Raw genomic sequence first — 19354 nt, forward strand, 5'->3', positions numbered from 1 at the left:
CTTCACTTGGGCCCTTAGATCTACATGAGAGGTTATCACAACCTAAGGGTTGACCACACAGGTCATTTGATTGGCCTCCTTATCCTACTCTAGAGAATTTTCACAATTCTCTAAACTACTTTAAATATTTCATGTCGAGTAACGAAATCACAATGCTAAAATTATAAATGAGATCAAATGATAGTTTTACTTATATTTACCTCTTTGTCCTAGAAAGTCAAATTTTGACTTTGACTGAACAGTCAACTACGTGGAATTGTCAACTCACTTGTAGAGTCACTGAATCACAGAATCACTTATTAAATAATTTCTTAATTTTCCAAATTTATTCATGCACGAAGAATCCCACTAAGATTCAAATCTTGACTTAATAAGAATTTAATATAGGCCCACTGACACTCTCCAACTTTAACCCACTAAAGGCTTTCAATTTTGTCCAAAAAAATTAACTTATAGCTATCCAATAATTATTTCTTAAAAATAAGCCCAAATAGATTCTTAAAACTTTCCTTGAAATAGGTCTGAAATAATTCCTTAAAACAATTAATAATGTCCCTCAAAATGGGCCCAAGACAAATATAAATATGTATTTTATGACTTATGAAACTTTTTATTTATGAAATTCATGTCATAATTTTTTTTAAAAATACCATGAAATAGAGAAAAATACAAACTTCATTCGAAAAATGTAAAAAATCGTTTGAAGCCTTAGCGACATATATTTATGATAATTTTAATAAAAATAAACTCATAGAAAGCCATGAAATTATTATCAAAACTAGCATGATAATTGTGATTATCACACATGTATCTTCTTATTGATAAATCTGAAACCAATGCAGAAAAATAAAAATTAACTTAAAATATTATCCCAAATAAAGTTTCACAACAAAAGATAAAACTGACATTTTGTAAAATTATCTAAAATATATAAAAATATCATTTTTGGCCCCCTCACTGACTATATGTCACCTAGTTTCTATTGTCCCATTTCTATTGCTGGTCTCCCTCAACACTCACCCCCCAGACATCTGTCTTATACTCTCTACTATCTCTAATATTCGTAATGTATCCCCCGTTGCTGCTCACAGCACCAAAACTTTGCATGTCTCCTCTCCCTCTTTTCATCATCCCTGGTTCCCCCCCTCTATCGCCATCATTGACAATGTTAAGAAACTATGGTTCAGATATACGTCTTTAGTTCTCAATCCTTGCTCTACTGTAATCAGCTTAAGTCCTAAATCTAGGGAACTAACCTCTTCAACCCTTGAGCCCATAAGGAGGGGTTGTGCTAAATTCGCACAAGTATCATAGCAATCTGTGAAAAGGAGAACACCTAGAGGGGAAAAACAAGTTTCTCTAAAAAAGGAATACCTCGAATTGGGTCCTTCGAGGCTATAATGAACCCTTCTATGGATAGTAAAAGTAGAGGGTTGTCCACGATGACAATACTCTTGAATATATAAACTTACAATATTAGGAAAAATAACATTGAAAAGACAAAACAAAAGACCACAAAATTTTCAGGCTTGATAAGAGATATTATGTAGATTCTAAGACATGTAGAATCTGTAAAAAGATGTTGTTCGGTTAAAGAAGATTCACCACCCTGCCCCATTGTCTGTTAATCTACTTCACAAAATGAGCTGTCAAGTAACATCAATTATCATAGCCATTGTTATGTCTGCCTACCCCATTATCATCGCCTTTACATGTTGCCCAACGAAGACTCTCAATCGTGCCTAATCAAGAATTATTTAGGGCTCATGCAAAATTGTGTGTGTGTTAGGTAATTTATATGATATACATATAAACCTCTTATTTGAATTAACATATCGATATCGATAACCATATTTTGATTTGTGTGTTCACCAATGATGCCCATTATCAGTTTCAAATAACATAACACTATCAAATATTGCTTGGAATAACACTATCTGGTAACAAAATCCTGGTGATGGTATCAGATACTGGTTATGCTGGTTACCATCAGCTCCTGAATTGCATCTGAAATCATTGTGTGCATTCCAAACTGTACAAGGGACAAACAATTAGGGAGGACAATATAGTGTGTTGTGAATATTTGCATCACTTTTTTGAATTTCCTATCACACCAAATTTTGTGTGATGTCCCATGCAAATTTGTGTGGAAATTTACACTGTACAAATGATTGCAAGAGAGAGGAGGCAGAGAGATAATACCAATATATAAAGACAAAGAGAGGGAGATAGAGGAGTGAGTGACATGGAGAGCGGAAGAGAAGAGAGAAACTTGAGAGGAAGTGATGTAGCTCAGAAGCCCATTAACAACCTATGGCCCAAGAAGGAGATTCTTCTAGAACTGACAACATCTGCAGAAATATACCTAGAGCCCCTCAAAATTCTCTAACGCGATTTTCTCTAACAAGATCTTCTGACTAGATTTTCCCTGACATGATCTTATTACAAGATTATCTCTGACAGGATTCTCTCTGACAATATCTTCTAACAGAATCCTCTACAAGATTCTTCTTCTGCCAAGATCTCTGCTCTAACTTTTCAGCTCTACATATCTTCTGTTTTGTCCCATCAAGATCTTTTTGAGCCACACAAATATCTTCTAACAGCTTCTACATGCCTCAGAATTTGTAGGATATCTCTGCTCAGGCCTGTCAGGCTGCTAATTCTCTGTTATAACTTGTCATATTTGTTTTTCTCAATGTTTTGACTTGTCTTGTCATGGGTACAGTCATATGGATGACCCTGCACTTCTTGTGGCCTATATAAGGCCCCCATGTACCCCTCAATGCGGAGGATTGAAATCTATTGTTTTGTTGAAACTATTATTTCTCCCCTCTGAGTGTTCTCTTGGTTAGAGAGTGCTCGTGTGCTTGTGGATTGAAGTACAACCCCTTGTGTACTCAAGGGTTGAAGATGCTAGTTTTGTGGATTCAAGACTCAGCTTCTTCAAGTAGAGCAAGGCTTGTGGACTCAAGTCGTGTTACTACATTGTTCGTGTACTAAGGCTGCGTCATAAGGAGAGCAAATTTATTTACTTAGTTTTAAAAAAATCACACAGAACCACGCATTCACATCAAACAGGCCTCTGCGCGGTGTGCAGTCTGGGGGGAGTGCGACGTTTGGTTCAAAATTCAAATCAGACCGCACATCAGACCAAAATCATCCCACTCAATTTAGAACCAAGCCGCACGTGAATGAAAACCCTAAATGAAAACCTCTTCCAGGAAACATCCTACTTAGCTTACCTATCCTGTATGGGAAGAATTTTCGTTGATTGTGACGTATAACATACCTCTCTCTCCCAAAATACCCAAAACCACCTAAAAAGTATGGTCCAAAAAGAGAGAGAGAGAGAGAGAGAGAGAGAGAGAGAGAGGATATGGACTGCCAGGTCAGCATCGTTGGCGCGTGGCGACAGCGTAACGATGCTTCATAAAGATGATTCTGCGACCCAGCTGGGTCAAGAAATGACCAAAATGCCCCTCTGACTCAAAACAGCTGTTTTGACGCGGAATTGGCCGCGGATTCGCGTCAGCCTTATCCCCGCTGGCAGACGGGGTATATAAGCAGGTCGCACTCCTAATTTCCCTACTCCAATTTCACCAAAACAAAACCCTAGTTCATCAGATCCAAATCCAGTCTCCAGATCAGCGAGGAACAATCCATGGCGTATGATCACTTCGATCGAGCTTCGCCGAAGAGGAGATCGTGGCTGCAAGATTGCTTCTCTTGCTGCTTCGGCGGCGGCTCCGGCGAAGGATTTGAATCGCAGCAGGACAATCAGGCGACCTCGTTCGTCCGCTCGTCGTCGGTTTGGTTGCGATCCAAGGCGCAGGAGATTCCCGAGCTCAAGGACAAGTGCCGCGGCCTCATCTCGCGGATCGGCAAGCACCACCGTCAGCCTGGGGATTTCAAGTACGATCCGCTCAGTTACGCTCTCAATTTCGACCACGGCGCCGACGTCGACGACGCGGACGACGTCTCCCCCGCCGAGTTCCGGTTTCGGAGCTTCTCCTCCCGCCTTCCCCCGACGCCGCCTCATCTGGCGCCGTCGGCCGGCGCGGAAATCATAGCTTGCAACTGATTTTTCTCCGATTCAATCGCTCGATTCGCTGCTTCGTGTACATATATCAGCAATTCTTTGAATTTTTCCCCTGTTCCTCGTGTCTCCAGTTCTTCGTGATTTCCAAGGGAGCGAATTACTCTCTGCAATGAACGTCGTTCCCGATTTATCATACTTGGAGCGATTCGGTGCAGCTACAGATTCGAATGCAATCGATCGCTTCTGATACCAATCGATTGCATTTGAGTAGAGTTCTTAATCAATTGGGAAATCCTAGGATTTGATGTTACATCGGCAGCCCGGAGCAAGTAATACAAAGCTAAAAAGGGTATCTACAGTGTAATAAAATCACGGAATATTAAACTGGAAATAAACCAAAACTTCAGTCGGTGGAGAAAATATGTGGAGAGAGACGTTGCAAGTTTGTGGAGGTGAAGAGAGACAAGACAAAGTCGACAATATTACACGTCTCCGGGGAGGGTCTTCCACAATCGCTCCGGAATTGGGAATTGTAGCAGAGGCGAGATGGCCTGCTCTTGGACCGCTCCGTCCTCGTTGTGTTCTTCGGCGGGGGAGCAACGGAGGATCTCCGCCAGTCCGAGAAGCGTCGATCGATTCTTCGGCTTGGGGGAACTTCGGACAAGAAAGAAATCGATATCTAGGTTTCGGATCAATGCAACCGCTGTTCTTGAGAAGGTAGATCAACGCCTTGTCGCTTGGACTTCCATTTTGGCTTCTTTTAATCGGCTTTTTTGCAGGAGAATGAATCGCAAAGGAATGCGAGCTCGGAATTGGACAAACTTGCCTGTCCGATTTGCTATCGCTCGTTGATCAGGACTGGACCTCCGGGCTTCAACCTGTGAGAAATCTCGAGCCGTGAGCCTTGCTGCGATTTCTTTCTCGATTGTCCGTCTGATTAAACCTCTGCGTGATTCATCAGGTCGGCGATCTATAGGTCTGGCTTCATGTGTAAAAGCTGCAAGAAGCCCTTCTCGAGTCGGAATACTTACCTGGATCTCACCGTCACATCCGGAGCCAAGGAGTACAACGAGTATAAGCCCTCAAGAACAGAGCTGTTCAGGTCTGTGAATTGGTTGGAGGTTTCCTTCCCCTTGATCAACTTTGAGAAATTCCTTATACGCTTGTAACAATTGGGTTTGTCGAGTTGAAATTATATACACGGTTTCGATTGTTTCCGTATGCAGGAGTCCGCTTGTTTCATTTCTTTACGAGAGGGGTTGGCGGCAGAATTTCAGGCAGAGTGGCTTCCCCGGTCTTGAAGAGGAGGTACAAATCTGCAAAAGGAAATCGTTTATCAAAACAAACTTTGCTCTGTTAAATTTTTTTGACAAGTTTTCCGCTGGGGTGCAGTTCAAAATGGCTCAAGAATATTTTAAGCCTGTAGCGGGAGGTCTTCTTCTCGATGTAAGCTGCGGGAGCGGCCTGTTCTCAAGAAAATTCGCTAGCTCGGGGACTTTTGCTGGAGTCATTGCTCTTGATTTCTCGGAGAACATGCTTCGCCAGTGCTATGACTTCATTTCTAAGGACGAAACCCTTTTAAATGCGTAAGTTTTTTGTTTCTTATGATTGACGGATCATGAGTATTTGATTTATTTGTCTAATATTCTCATAATTGGACGTGGGCATGAAATTTTTCCAGCAAACTTGCTCTTGTGAGGGCGGATGTGTCGAGGTTACCGTTTGAATCGGGTTCTGTGGATGCTGTTCATGCTGGCGCTGCGTTACACTGCTGGCCTTCACCTTCCAATGCGGTAAACATCATCATATTCCGGTTCCCAAGTTGTTTTTTTTAATTCAGCAATTAATTAAGAAAGAGGATAGTTATCATAGAACGGTTGATTCATCTTAGGCTAGTTAGCGCCTCGTCCTGAATTGTGATCTTTATCTTCGCCAGGTTGCGGAGATAAACCGTGTGCTTAGAAGCGGAGGCGTCTTCGTCGCAACCACCTTCCTTTCTACGGGCCGCAACTCACCCCCTCTTCTGGGTTCTCTCGGACGTGTGAGCGCTCTCTCTCTCTCTCTCTCTGTCTGTGTCTCTCTGTCTCTCTGTCTCTCTCTCTCTCTGTCTCTCTGTATCTGTCTCTGTCTCTGTCTCTCTCTCTCTCTCTGTGTCTGTCTTATATTTTCTAATCTCTGTAGTGGGTCTAATACAGCCTCTCTCTCTCTGTCTTATATTTTCTAATCTCTGTAGTGGGTCTAACGCAATCTCTATGCATCTCTCTGTCTTATATTTTCTAATCTCTATAGTGGGTCTAATACAGCCTCTCTCTCTGTCTTATATTTTCTAAACTCTGTAGTAGGTCTAACGCAGTCTCTCTCCATCTCTTTGTCTTATATTTTCTAATCTCTATAGTGGGTCTAACACAGTCGGTCTCCATCTCTCTGTCTTGTGTTTTCTACTTTCTGTAGTGGGTCTAACACAGTCTCTCTCCATCTTTCTGTCGTGTATTCTGTAATATCTGTAGCGGGTCCAACACAGTCTCTCTCTATCTCTTTCTTATCTTTTCTAATCTCTGTAGTGGGTCTAACACAGTCTCTCTCCATCTCTGTCGTATATTGTATAATATCTGTAGTGAGTCTAACACAGTCTCTCTCGATCTCTCTGTCTTATCTTTTCTAATCTCTGTAGCGGGTCTAACACAGTTTCTCTATCTTTTCGAATCCTATGTATATATTTAACTAAAGAAGCATAGATATTATCTTAATGACATGACATTTGTGGTGGATGTAAGCAGTCTCTAGAGTCGACCTCTGGCACATATTCCTTCTTCAAGAAAGAGGAGATTGAGGACCTCTGCAGATCCTGCGGCCTGATCAACTTTTCCTGCAAGATTGACCGCGCCTTCATCATGTTCTCCGCACAGAAGCCTTGACCCTCCACTAGGCCTTTTGTTTGTATTTATGACCTCAGACATTGTTTAAATAAATCATAATGAAACCACCCGTCCCGGGTATTAAAAAATAAATGTGGTAAAAAATGCGTCTCTGGGAAATTCTATTTTTATCTGTATTCAGCAATAGTGGGAATAAAAGACAAAAAGAATGCAGCATTATCTTGGGCCCAATGGCGGCGCCGCCGCCGGAGGCAAATTACCGATAACCCCCTCTCCCGGCAAGTATAAACTGTATAATTACCGCGTGCTACCGCACAGCTGCTCTTACATGACATGAGTTGAAGTGTATGTTGTGCTGTCTGATCTTTATCTCTCTCTCTCTACCATTTTCTCACATGAAACGCTCGCCGCTGGCTTCACCTGCATTGCTGGGAAGGCTTTTCTCATGAGAGAGAAATAGAGTAAGAGAGAGAGATGAAGAGAGAGAGATGGGCACCTCTTGCGCTTGGTCTTGAGAGAGGAAGACGAGGAAGGGTTACTGTGCCAGTTGCGCTTCCTCTGGTTGATGAACCAGTTGTTGATCTGCTTCAGATGGAGGCCTGTCTCCTGCACTAGCCTCGCCTTATCGTCTTCCTGGGAAGTCAAACAGGTCAACCCAATAGTCAAAGTCAAATGGGTCAAAGTCAATGTGTTGACTCACCGTGGGGTATGGCCACTTGGAGTGGGACTGCCACCAGGCCTTTAGAACGGAGGTGGTGTCCCCCGGGAGCTTCCCTGCTCGTCTCTTCCGTAGAATCTCCTCCCGGATGTCGATAATCTTCTCCTTGTAGTCCTGCCGTGTTATTTGTATTAATGAGAGATTGGCTTGCGGACCACATATAATTCGAGCTTGAGCTCACCTGTTTGAGTTCATGCTTGAGCTCCTGCCTGACACGCTCCATAAGCGTGCGCTCGCTCTCGGTGGGGACGAGCGGGCCGAAGCCCATGTTGTCCGGCCCGTCAAAGTTACCCTCGTAGAGATTAGCTTCGCTGTCGGCTTGGTCGTCGTCGTCGTCGGACATGGTCGCTCCCGTCCCCTCGCTTGGAGAGACGCCTAACAAAGATAGAGAGAAGATTAATAAAAAGTTTAAAGAGAGAGAGAGGATTGACTGAAAATTTAGAGAGATAGGGGAGAAGATTAATTTAAAGTTTAGAGAGAGATCAGATGGATTAAATTTTAGCAGGATTAATTTAAAGTTTAGAGAGAGATAAGATTGATTAAAAATTTTGAGATAAAGAGAGAGAAAATTAATCAAAAGCTTTGAGAGAGAAATCGAGGAGGAGAGAGAGAGAGATAAGAGTGATTACAAGTATAGAGAGAAAGAGAGGGAAGATGAATCAAAAGCTTAGAGAGAGAGCGAGGGGGGGGGTTCACCCGTGAGACTCTGAAGAGACTGTTCGAGCTCCCAGCAAGCCCTCACCGCGTCCAAGGCGTGGACTCGGACGTGCTGCTGTAGTTGCTCCTTGAACGAGCACAGCAGCAGAACATAATTCGTCTGCAAGACACATCAATTCCTCAAACCCAAATCTCCTACACGATTCAATTCTCCATAAAAAACACGAGAATTCTCCATCAAGCCGAAAACCCTCGTTCAAAATCTCAATCAACCGAAGATTACCATGAACTGATCAAGCTCCTTGTTCTCGCCGAGCATGTGAGACGGGGTTCCGCCGAGGACAGAGTACTTGGAAACGACATGCTGAGACTGAGCGAGCTGGGCATCGATCCTGGGCAGCTGGTCGACCGGAGTAGCGATGCGGAGGCAGGCAACATGAGCAGAGAGGAGCTGCTCGTACAAGGGGTGAGACAAGATCTCGGACTTGTACTTGGCGTTCTGCCACGCCCCATCTCCTTCTTTGCTTCCCTCCACCTCGCTCTCGCTCCCGCCAATCTCGCCGGAGACGGGCTCGCCGGAGACGGGGACGTTGGCGGCGGCGCTCTGGCGGAGAATCTGCCAGTGGGTGGCCCTCTCCGCCGGGGAGACGGCGGGGTCGGCGGCGGTCTGGAGGTGGAGGAAGCTCCCGTCGGCGTACTGGTGGGCGTTCTGCTGGCGCAGGATGGCGCTGCTCAGCCATGTCGGTCCTGGCTGGATGTCCTTGGCCTGCTCCGCGTCGGCCGCCGAGGTTGAAGACGACTGACCCATCTGGCTATCCCTCATGATACTCCTTATCACCATCTCGTGAGACAGATTGTTGTGGAACGCCATCATCCAGCAAGAGAGAACCCCTCTTCTTCTTCGTGTTGTTGTTGTTCAGAGTTCTAATCTATAATGGAGGCCATCCAGTTCATCCGCCAAATTTACTCGGAGAAGTAGACGTGGGAGAAAAAAAACACAGAAAGAGAGGAATGATGAGAGAGACTGAGAAGTGACAAGGAAAGTCAGTCGACGACACGGAGAGAAAGATTCCACCTCCCCGTCTCCTTCTTCCTCTGTCCTCATCTTCCTTCCCAGATCACCTTCTACCCTAAATTACTCTCTCTCTCTCTCTCTCTCTCTCTCTCTCTAGCGCTGTCTCTATCTCTCTCTAGCCATCTCTCTGGGTATGCCTGGTTCGAGTGCTGAAGGCATCAGCTCTGCCGGCGCGCCGCCGGCTTTGATGGGCTTACCGTTTAAAGGCTGCCAAGGAGTTAATGTCTCTCCTGCAAGTCGCACCCCGATATTTCCTATTTCAGGGGAATAATTAAATTTAACCCCCTCCCTTGCCTCCCTCTTTAAAAAAAAAATCCCTCTTATTTTGCTGCCCTTTAATTTTTTTTTCCTGCCGCCGCGCACCTCGAGGTGGTTGCCATCGCAGAAACGCCTGGTTTTTTTGTTTTTCAAGTATTTCCTTTTATGTGCCGGGGAAAGAGGAGTGGGGCCCATCGCACGGCGGGCCACGTGGTCATCTGGGTGGGGACCACTTCCCGATTCGATCGCGCCGTCCATGCCGTGGTCCTCTCGGGTGGTCCTCTCTTCCAGGACACGTGTCAGAAGGGGGACCCCCTAGCTCTGTCTCTATTAGCTTTACGGAATAAAGAGAGTGTGAAGGGAGGGAGGGCCGGTTTTTTTATATTCCCGTTTTGCCCCCCGGTTATTTTTTAAGAATGTTTGCTCATGATTGCGACAGCCATGTACCTGCCAAAAGGATCCAGCACATTTTCACCGGACTTTGTTTAATTTATTGTTTTATGAGTGTACTGACAAGCCGACAACGATAACAGCCCCCCCCCCCCCCCTCTCCCCACTTTTTTTTTGACAGACGACTCATTCTTTCGCCAAACTTTGGAGAGCCGTAATGTTGTTCGCGTTGATCATCAGAGTTCCCCCGAGAGGGAAGAAAAGTCAAACTTAGAAGTCAACGGGGTCAGCGAATGATAATCAATGATATGATAGAATAGCCAGGGAGTACTTATACAGCCAAGAGGGAAGGGGGGGTTGGTGGTTCAGAACTCAGACGGCGGCGCGGACGTGGAGGTGGAAGGGGGAGCCGCGGCAGTAGATGGGCTCGTCGGGGGAGTTGGCTTGGGCCCGGGTCCGAATCATGTCCGTGGGCTCGTCGATGACCGCCGAGCCGAGCAGCGTGTACTCCCCCGGCACCATGAAATAGAGCGACACGGGGTGCGCCGTCTCCCCCAGCGCCGGCACCTCCATTCCAATCCCGCTCATTACCCCTGCCATAAGCCCACAACGCCGTGACTCATGAGAGAGACATACATACATATAGAAGAGGAGAGAGAGATAGAGATAGACGTACCGGCCCATAGGACGGTGGGGTTGTCGCCGGCGACGCAGTCGTTGCCGGCGACGTCGCGGCAGGAGACGGTGAGGTCGAGCTTGATCGTCTGGTCGGTGTTGTTGCGGACGAGGACGTCGAGGGGGACGAGGTCGCCGGAGGAGAAGGCGGCGCCGCCGGGGCGGCGGAGGCGGAAGACGAAGGTCAAGGGGTCGGGGAGGAGGACGTCCATGACGGAGGCCTGCACCGCGGCCTGCGCGGCGTCCTTGAAGCTCAGCTCGCCGCGGCCGCTGCGGCCGGACCGCCAGGCCACGTGGATGCGGGAGAGCAGGCGGCGGACGCAGGCGTCGACCTCGGCCCTGGCGCTGCGCTCGCCGGAGAAGAAGGACCCGTCGATGACGGGAAGCTTCACGTGCTCCAGCGGGATGAGGACGCGGGCGGCGCAGTCGCGGTCGATGCGGGTGGCGGACGCGGGCGCGGGCGCGGACGGCTCGGGGGGGGGCTGCACCAGCACGCTGACCTCGAAGGGCTCGTCGGTGGGGTTGGCCAGCTCGAGCTCCAGCAGGCGCAGCCCCCAGCTGCCCCGGTTCGGGTTCATCTTCACCAGCCCGCGCCCTTGCTCCTCCTCCCCCACCCTCGCCGGGATCTCCATGGCCAGCAGCCGCGCCTTCACGAACCGCAGCCCCCGGCACACCGACACCCGCACCGGCACCGCCAGCCGCCGCCCCGGCGCGCCGCCCTCCCGCGGCCCGCCGTAGTGCACCACCACCGCCGGGCAGGCCGCGCCGCCGCCGCCCAGCTGCCACGCCTTCACCGTCAGCGGCACGCTCGCCTCGGCCCCCGGCGCGAGCGGCAGCGCCGCCAGGAGAGCGGCCGGGGAGAGCGCCACCACCGAGTCCTGGTTCTTGCCCGAGAGTGACACGTGGGCCTCCACCACGGGGACGGTGCCGGCGTTGGTCATCCGGAGGGAGAGCTCGCGGAGCTCGCCCTCGTAGAGGACGGCGGCGGCGCCGCCGCCGAGGAGGCGCGCGGCGAGGAGGGGGAGCGGCGGGACGGCGGCGATGGCGGGCGGCGGCGGCGCGGGGCGGGGGCGGGGCGCGCCGCAGGCGCGGAAGGGGTCGGAGAGGACGAGGCCCTGCGCGGCGCCGAGGAGGAGGCTGTCCACGTCGCGGAAGAGGTGCTCGGTGACCACGCCGAAGCAGCGGACCACGCAGCCGGGGATGGAGACGGGCCCGGGCGCGGTCGGGATGGCCGCGAGGGGCACCAGCTTGGCCGAGTTCGGCGCGAGCCGGACGCGGACCGGGAACGCATCCAGGTTCCCGGTCCCGGCTCGGAGGCGGATGCTGTCCACGGTGAGGTCAAAGGCGCAGGGGTTGGCCAGCTCCACCAGCACCTGCACCGGCTCGCCCACCACCCACGTCAGCGCCGCCGCCACCTGCCGCGCGCCCCCCGCTGCGCTTCCCCTGCTGAACGGCGTGTAGATGAACGGCCCGGACGGCGCCGAGCCCTGCCACCACTCCTTCCCGGGGCTCCTCTCCACGATGTCCGCCATGGAGGCCGCCGGCAGGAAAGCGTGCAACCTGCCATCATCATCATCACCATCATCACCATTTCATCATGATCATCGTGGTTAGAGAGAGAGATAGAGATGAGGCTTGCCTGACAAAGGGGAGGGCGGGGTCAGGGGAGTGGGTGGCGCGGGGGAGGTGAGCGGCAGAGGCGGAGAGGGAGGAGGCGAGGGCGGCCTGGCCGGCGGGAGTGATGAGGGGATAGTGGGAGCGGAGGAGGCGCGCGGCGGCGCTCCAGGCAGCGAGCGGGTCGCCGGCGCGGACGGAGGACATGAGCACCTCCCGGAGAAGGATCATCTGAAGGTTGCTCCATTGCGACTCGAACAGGGCCACGATCGACGCCACCTGCTGCCACTTGCCTCCTTCCTTCAAATTCCCCACCCAAGTCATTCAACATGTTGCCCCCTCCCCTAGACATGGTCGTTCTGTTCTGTTTGTTTAAAATGAGCAAAAAATTCGCACAGAAGAACCGCACAGGGGTCTGTTCGTTGTTCTGTTCGTAATTTGTGCGAAAATTAGAACAGATGTTCAAACAATTCGCACAATCTGAACAAAATTCGCACAAAATTCGCACATATTGTAAAATTCGTACGAATTCGCACAAAATCCGCACAATTTGAACAAAATTTGCACACATTGTGAAATTCGCACAATTAGAACAAAATTCGCACAATGGGTAAAAATTGGCACAATTCGAACAAAATTCACACGATTCGCACAATCCGAACCGCACACGGGTCTGTGCGATGTTCTGTGCAAATTCGTTTTTGTTCTGTTCGGATAACCGAACAGAACGAACAATTCGCACAAAGAGAACAGAACAACCATGTCTACCCGCCCTCCCCCCCACTTTCATGATTCATGATGATGGGTTTCATTTTGTTCAAACCAAGGTCAAATTCTTTTAAAGAACTTACGTTGCGAGAGGGAGTCGAGTTTTCAGTGTCGGCTTTCTTGCTTTGAATGCGGTAGGCTTTGGAGGCCAGGGATAGGACCTTCATGGCACTGACGGCGGCAAAGGCGGAGTCTTGCTGCAAGTAGAGCTGGGCCACTTGACGGGAAAAGAAGGCCGCTTTGCGCTGGTAGCCGAGCGTCCCGAATATGCGAGCGATCTCAATGTACAGAATCAACCGGTCGCTCGCGTCGATTAGGGACTTTGCCCCTTCGGCAGCGCCCATCAACAGATCCACTACTTCCTTTGCATTCTCTTGCCTGAATTCCATTTGCAATTCGTAAAAAGAACCAACCATAGCTGGTATAAGTTTGTTTTCCACCCATGAATGCCGTGAAATGATGAAACAATCACGAAAAAGTACAAACATGATAAATCTACGAAGCCTGAGAACAAAGCTCTTCAAACTCAATGAAATTTATAAGAAACATTCTATGAAATATATGGTAGTTTACGGGTTGAACCTACCACGTGTCAAAGCCGTTGTACCTTGTTATTTGGCCATGAATCTTATAGCTCAGTACGATCTGTATGTAATCTTAGCCCAATGAGAACGATATGTTTGTTACATAACATAATATTTTGTCATCTCTCTCTTTCTACAAGACCTGACTCGTCTTCTCCTACTCGGTCCTCTTGACCCGAGATCGATCTTCACAACAAATATGATTTGGTTGGCCGTAAAGAAAAAGGGTTTTCCAAACATAAATCCCGTCAAACGATCGAAAAATCATGATGGCGTACAAGAAAGGAGCAAAGAAAACTTGAAGACTAGTCTTCAAATGAAGAGAATAATAAATTAAAATACTATGGACCAGATGATCCAAGGCATTCGTTCTGCAACCACAAATGCCTTTGAATGACAAAAGTCATTATGAAAAGCGCAAGAAAAGAATCTACAAGAATACAAGGCTTGAAGACCTGTAAAATTCTATGGTCGGAATGATCTAACGCATAAAAATTCCGTTCATGGAATAAGGAATTGCAGCATCGAGTGAAACTTACCGGCAAAGAAATCTAGCCAACTTCAACGCCGCCTCGAGTTCAAAGCTCACTGTTGAAACTCTACGATAAAAAGAGGCACAATTATTGGCCTCTCAAAAGTCAAATTACAAGGCCAGAATTAAACAATGTTTTTCCAAGAAACAGAATTAAAATAATTAAGACAAAATTTATAATGAGCAGACATTATCCAATCTTGAACTGATATCAACATTAGGCCACGCCAACTCTTAAGAAGAGTATCTCTTGCAGTTCAAGAAGTTGAAATTTTTTTTTCCAACAGGACAACTATAAATCATCGAAATGCCAGCATCACTCCGACATGACTTGACAAAAACTCAAGTAATCAGTGAATATTATCAGAGGTTTAAGAAAAAAAAGCGCATACCTATGCGAATTATCCGGAATAAATGACCTTCTGTAAAGCTGGATGACGGTATAATAACGATATTTCACCTCTTCTTCAAGAGCAGGGTCTCTTGAATCCATTCGATCCACCTGCATCATACAGAGAGCATAAATTTTTCATAAAAGACTTTGAAAGAACAATAAAGCAAGTTCAACGAGTGCCCTTACCAGCATTGCAGCAACACTACCCTCCAAGGCCCCGGCGTGCCAGAACACATCTCCAGTAAGCCTGGCGAGCTCGATCGCCGTCGTGTAATGATCATTAGCATCGACAGCTGATCCAGCTAGCAAGCAGTAGTCCCCAATCGTCTTCTGCGCACGACCAAGCCTCTTCTTCTTCGCTTTAATGAACTGTTTTCAGCGAATGAAGTGTCATGTAATCTTTTTAAACAGCATCTTGCCATCAAGAACAAGGAAATTTGTCAGGAATGTCGACCTCCTCGGAGCTGAGGCTCGCTTGAGAGTCCAAAGGCGTCTTCAAAATTGTCCCAGAAGACTCTCCACTGAGAACCCACTTTTCAAATTCCATCAATAGAGAGGCCGCAAGGTCTTGCACCATTGTCAGCATATGGAATTCCTGAGTTTTCCTATCAGAGGGAGGGAACAGAATTATTCGGCTGTCTTTATTCGATTTGTCCCCCAGCTGTCAAAAAAAAAAAAGGTTCGATAATGATGCAATGCCATAGATCAAAAAGAATATGAAATCGAAGAAAACCCATCAAATCTGAGGATCCAAATGTTGAGTTTGCATTTCCTAATGGACAATCATGTGCATTAATTCAGATTATTACCCATCCACCAAATACAATTTTTGAGGATTAAGACATTTCATCGAGTGTGGGGATAAATATTCTTAAGACTCCAGAGACTCACAACACAAACTATCAGGAGAAGAAAACTTTCAATGAGCTCAAAACTCTAAGATTCATATGTTCTCAAATTAAAATACCGTATGTTGTCAAATTCTGCCATTCTTGAGAAATCAATGCAAAAAGATGATCCTTAATTTTCTCTAAACTGCGGTCACCTGGGCATCGCTGGGGCAGAAGGCGAAGCAGCGTTCCACCAATGACGAGGCGTAGTCTTTGCAGGCGGCGGTGAACTGTTCAGATACGAGGGCGAGATCTGGCGATGAAGGGCAGTGGCAGATGCCAACGACGGCCAGGATTTTCCGATTGGGCTGGAAGTCTTCCCATGGACTGGCCGGAGATCCGCCGATGATGAATTGGAAGCGGAGGCCGCCGGTCTCCCACGGCTGATGCGCAAAGGGGCTTTTCTGATGCTCCATGTAGAAGGTGCTGATCGAGGAGAGATCGACGCGTCGGTGTTTCACCAACATGGAAGCGTAGTCCCGAAACTGATCGGCCGAGAATGGGCCGCCGATCGGGAGAACGGCGACTCGGATCGTAGAAGCGGTCTCCATGCTCACATCTGGCTCCATTCTCCTCCGACGGAGCGGAGATCTGGGTTTGGGAGTAAAGATCTGTGACGGGAGAGGAGACTGGAGAAGAGATCGTCGGGCTGAGAAGAAATATGCAGGATCTACGCATCAACTTTGAATCCAACAAACGGCCCGGATAAACTATGTACCTCTCACCTGCAAAATGGCTGCAATACAACAATCAAGGCACTATTTTCACTTGTGATTTTTGTGTTTTGGTGCTAAACACCGATGCTTGATGCGATTATATAGTTTTCTCCAGTGGAATTTCAATTTCTCCGGAAAAAAGTTCATGGTAAGTTGGCAAATATAGTTCCGGATCGTCCCGAACGTGGACGATGACGGGACGGGAAAATTTTCGTCCCATCCTATGTCCGATGCAAGCTCAGGGACGAATGACGGGACGGTTTTCGTCCACTGACAAAAAACCGTCCCGTCCAATAATCTCGGGACGATTTTTAATATCAACTCTTCGCAACGTAAAATAAAAATGAATTAAAAAATATTTACAGAAAGATGGTAAAAGAATCATTGGGGAGAAATGGAGATAAGGAAAATATATAATTGATGATTCTCTCTTGGCATAAATGTCTTATTAAACCACCATTTTGATGATAGCAAACAAATAATAAAATGTCATGTTAAATCTCAGAAACTAAATTCTTTCAACGCTTCCCCAAATAATTGATTCCACAAATCATCGTTGTACCCATCATTACATTTTTTACTCTAATATCATCATGATTGAATTTCAATGTTTCGTTCATTTAATAAAATGAAAAAAAAATGGTGCTATGAAATTTTAATTTTTAACACACTTTTTATTGAATTCAACCCCAAAGAAACCTGTAAGATTATGGTGTGCATTGGCTTATAATGGCCGTTAGTGGAATTAAGTATGTAGGGCATGCGTGTTGCGGCATGATGGGATATCAATTTGCTGTTGGCACCAGTTCTGCTCTATCTCCTCCAATCGTATTTTTTTACTCGATTTATTCTTTTATGAAGCAATATTACCATTGTTTGTTAATAACGTACCCTCTCATCTTCTACTTGTGGTTCATTACATACATTATCGTTTGAGCACCTGACTCTTGTTGAGTTTGTTTCACAATTGATGTGATCCATAGACAATCACAACCTTTCAGTGGACCTTTTAAGTAATTAAAAACACGACGATCGAATGGCCTTTGCACTGATCAAATTATCGATTTCTCAAAATATCAAGTGAATCAAGTTTGGTAGTTCAATTTTCTGGTATTAAGACATATCCATGAGATCCTTGGCATGTCATATATCCTCCTATTTTACATTGATCTGCCTCATTATTGATCCGTCATCATTATCTCACCATTCCCTGTGTGTTACGAGAATAGGGCGCCCAAGGAGATAATAGGAAAGGACGAGCACCTTTAGAACTTTTGCATGGGTAAATTTTGTTTTGGAATATTTATCATATTTATACATGACATGTATTTTTAATAGAAAATCTAAATCTTCAGTATATATTTTGACGTTAAAAATACCATTTGTGTATCATCAATAAATCAATGTAAAGATCTACTTAATAATCATAATGACCCAATAAACTTTATCAGCCAATCTTATTAGTTGTCTATCAATATACGTGTAATTGAAAAATGTTCAATACAACCCAATCGATAGGTTGGCTTTAGAAGATACAAAGGAGTAAATCAATTATGTCATAGAACCTTACTGTCATTAGTTACTGTGATTGTGTGATCCCTCGTTTCACTAGGTGCTGCTATGATAACTTAGAGTATGGTCAGTTATCAAATCTAATTGGCCATCCTAGTTAATACTAATACATTGGGAACGTTAAAGAGTTCTCCTTTGATGTTCCACACCATTCGTCAAGTACTTCATTGCATTTTCTTCCTCGAGTTGAATCCTCTTATATCAGTGGTGGAATATTTTATATTAACTAAATCATATTGGTAAACTTCTTGATGCACCCTAACTATGACTTATTAAAATATCACGGTTAGGAACAGTAGACCATGATTTATTTTGTGTCTCCATTTTGAAGGCCAGTCGTGCAACCATGATGTCAAGTCAACCTGATACAATACATTTGTCAAGTCTGTGAATTATTTTCCTTGAGGAGCAACAACTATCTGCCCTTATAGTTTCCACAGGTCATAGTTATGTTGGATTTATTGGTCAACTCAAAGGATTTTTATTTACTGCATGTATCAAATTATTTCTAGCAACCAATTTCTGAGAACACATTTCCGCCTACCAACTTGATCTGGAACCGATAATTTTGTTTTTTGAATCAAACTGGAACTCTAAGATTCTGGTAGTCAAACATACCAAAACCAGTATTGATCCAGTGTAATGTTTGTTTTTTTAATGGGGATTTCAGGCCATTGATGGCGTTTTCCACAGAATTCACAATTAGAAAGAATTTTAAATCTATTGAGTTAGAGTAAACGAATGATTTAGCATGAATCCCTATCAAATTTTGCTAGGTCTCCCATTCTCATAAAATTCTCTCCCAAATTTACCCGTGTTTGAATTGATTGATTTGTATTTTATTTCCTTATTTTTAGCCATCAATTATTATTATTCATTTCTCCCCAATTTTGACTTAAAAATTGACCGTCATTGCTATGCTAAAGTATCTCATAAAATCAAGGGATTCTCATTTGTTATTGTGTGAATCAAATTATTTTTCACAACCAAATATATGTGAGCCGTTAAAAAAACCTGTGATCAGTCAACATTGAATCAGTATAAACATAGTTCCAACATATTTGCTAAGAAGTCTATAAAAAATGGACAAATGGAATGAATAGAACTATTTATATTGGAATGTTTATTTTAAACACTAATTTATGCACATGAATAAATTTGTGTTTACGAACAAATTAACATGCCGAACATGTGAGTCGTATTTGACATAATAATTTATCTACGCATCTATTTTTTCTAATAAATTAAAATTCAAAAAATATTTTTGAAGTTGGTTTTACGAAGTAGAAAAAAATGAATACATATTTTGAATGCCTCTTGTGTCAGGGTTATCTAAATTTATCCAAATATAAAAAATCTAGTTTGATCACACCACGTCATTATATTGACTCATCCAAAATTTTTGACCCTACATTTAAGAGATCAAATCAAAGAAAAGGCTATGTCATCCGAGATGTACCATGCCATCTGATACCAAGCGTCTCATGGACAGATGATGAAGCCAGGTGATAGCCCCAAGTTGTAGCTGAGTGATTGGGTCAGATGACACTCCTCATATCGATCTCCTAAATCTATCTCACATCTCTAGTCTCT

General features: G+C 45.6%; 4 protein-coding genes across 5 annotated transcripts; 2 read left to right on the forward strand and 2 right to left on the reverse strand.

Moving 5' to 3' along the window:
* Positions 1 to 3574: 3574 nt before the first annotated feature.
* On the forward strand, positions 3575 to 4155 carry LOC144704751 (uncharacterized). The gene has a single exon (XM_078577279.1). The coding sequence runs from the start codon at positions 3665 to 3667 to the stop codon at positions 4082 to 4084; it is 420 nt and encodes a 139-aa protein (XP_078433405.1). The 5' UTR covers positions 3575 to 3664; the 3' UTR covers positions 4085 to 4155.
* Positions 4156 to 4305: 150 nt separating this feature from the next.
* Positions 4306 to 7050, forward strand: LOC144704742 (S-adenosyl-L-methionine-dependent methyltransferases superfamily protein). The gene is made up of 8 exons (XM_078577271.1): positions 4306 to 4759; positions 4822 to 4922; positions 5004 to 5144; positions 5269 to 5350; positions 5435 to 5628; positions 5724 to 5835; positions 5979 to 6083; positions 6820 to 7050. Exons 1-8 carry the CDS (start codon positions 4589 to 4591, stop codon positions 6955 to 6957), a joined length of 1044 nt encoding a protein of 347 aa, XP_078433397.1. The 5' UTR covers positions 4306 to 4588; the 3' UTR covers positions 6958 to 7050.
* Positions 7051 to 7052: 2 nt separating this feature from the next.
* LOC144704728 (homeobox protein knotted-1-like 13) lies at positions 7053 to 9574 on the reverse strand. Of its 2 annotated transcripts, none has more exons than XM_078577260.1 (6): positions 8577 to 9574; positions 8333 to 8453; positions 7818 to 8011; positions 7619 to 7750; positions 7415 to 7551; positions 7053 to 7338 (listed from the first exon to the last, which is right to left on the reverse strand). In XM_078577260.1, exons 1-6 carry the CDS (start codon positions 9165 to 9167, stop codon positions 7335 to 7337), a joined length of 1179 nt encoding a protein of 392 aa, XP_078433386.1. In that variant the 5' UTR covers positions 9168 to 9574; the 3' UTR covers positions 7053 to 7334. The 2 variants fall into 2 exon arrangements, with proteins under 2 accessions (XP_078433386.1, XP_078433379.1); XM_078577253.1 differs by having other exon boundaries at positions 7053 to 7346.
* Positions 9575 to 10302: 728 nt separating this feature from the next.
* Positions 10303 to 16250, reverse strand: TRS120 (transport protein TRS120). Its single transcript, XM_078577289.1, has 9 exons — positions 15629 to 16250; positions 15038 to 15244; positions 14770 to 14952; positions 14582 to 14691; positions 14197 to 14256; positions 13157 to 13451; positions 12331 to 12605; positions 10693 to 12251; positions 10303 to 10609 (listed from the first exon to the last, which is right to left on the reverse strand). Exons 1-9 carry the CDS (start codon positions 16040 to 16042, stop codon positions 10389 to 10391), a joined length of 3324 nt encoding a protein of 1107 aa, XP_078433415.1. The 5' UTR covers positions 16043 to 16250; the 3' UTR covers positions 10303 to 10388.
* Between the last annotated feature and the right edge of the window lie 3104 nt (positions 16251 to 19354).

This window comes from Wolffia australiana, chromosome 1, assembly GCF_029677425.1.
Source record: "Wolffia australiana isolate 7733 chromosome 1, ASM2967742v1".
Lineage (NCBI taxonomy): Eukaryota > Viridiplantae > Streptophyta > Magnoliopsida > Alismatales > Araceae > Wolffia > Wolffia australiana.

Bases quoted from the DNA above. Each gene is read 5' to 3' on its own strand.
- TRS120 (XM_078577289.1), bottom strand. From the start codon at position 16,042: ATGGAGCCAGATGTGAGCATGGAGACCGCTTCTACGATCCGAGTCGCC. The intron at 12,606-13,156 runs GTAAGTTCTTTA...GGGAATTTGAAG, and splicing joins ACTCGACTCCCTCTCGCAAC to GAAGGAGGCAAGTGGCAGCA. The intron at 10,610-10,692 runs GTACGTCTATCT...GGCTTATGGCAG, and splicing joins CCCCACCGTCCTATGGGCCG to GGGTAATGAGCGGGATTGGA.
- LOC144704728 (XM_078577253.1), bottom strand. From the start codon at position 9,167: ATGATGGCGTTCCACAACAATCTGTCTCACGAGATGGTGATAAGGAGT. The intron at 8,454-8,576 runs GTAATCTTCGGT...TGTGTCTTGCAG, and splicing joins AGGAGCTTGATCAGTTCATG to ACGAATTATGTTCTGCTGCT. The intron at 7,347-7,414 runs GTGCCCATCTCT...AAGCCTTCCCAG, and splicing joins CTCAAGACCAAGCGCAAGAG to CAATGCAGGTGAAGCCAGCG.
- LOC144704751 (XM_078577279.1), top strand. From the start codon at position 3,665: ATGGCGTATGATCACTTCGATCGAGCTTCGCCGAAGAGGAGATCGTGG.
- LOC144704742 (XM_078577271.1), top strand. From the start codon at position 4,589: ATGGCCTGCTCTTGGACCGCTCCGTCCTCGTTGTGTTCTTCGGCGGGG. The intron at 5,145-5,268 runs GTCTGTGAATTG...TTCCGTATGCAG, and splicing joins TCAAGAACAGAGCTGTTCAG to GAGTCCGCTTGTTTCATTTC. The intron at 5,351-5,434 runs GTACAAATCTGC...GCTGGGGTGCAG, and splicing joins TCCCCGGTCTTGAAGAGGAG to TTCAAAATGGCTCAAGAATA.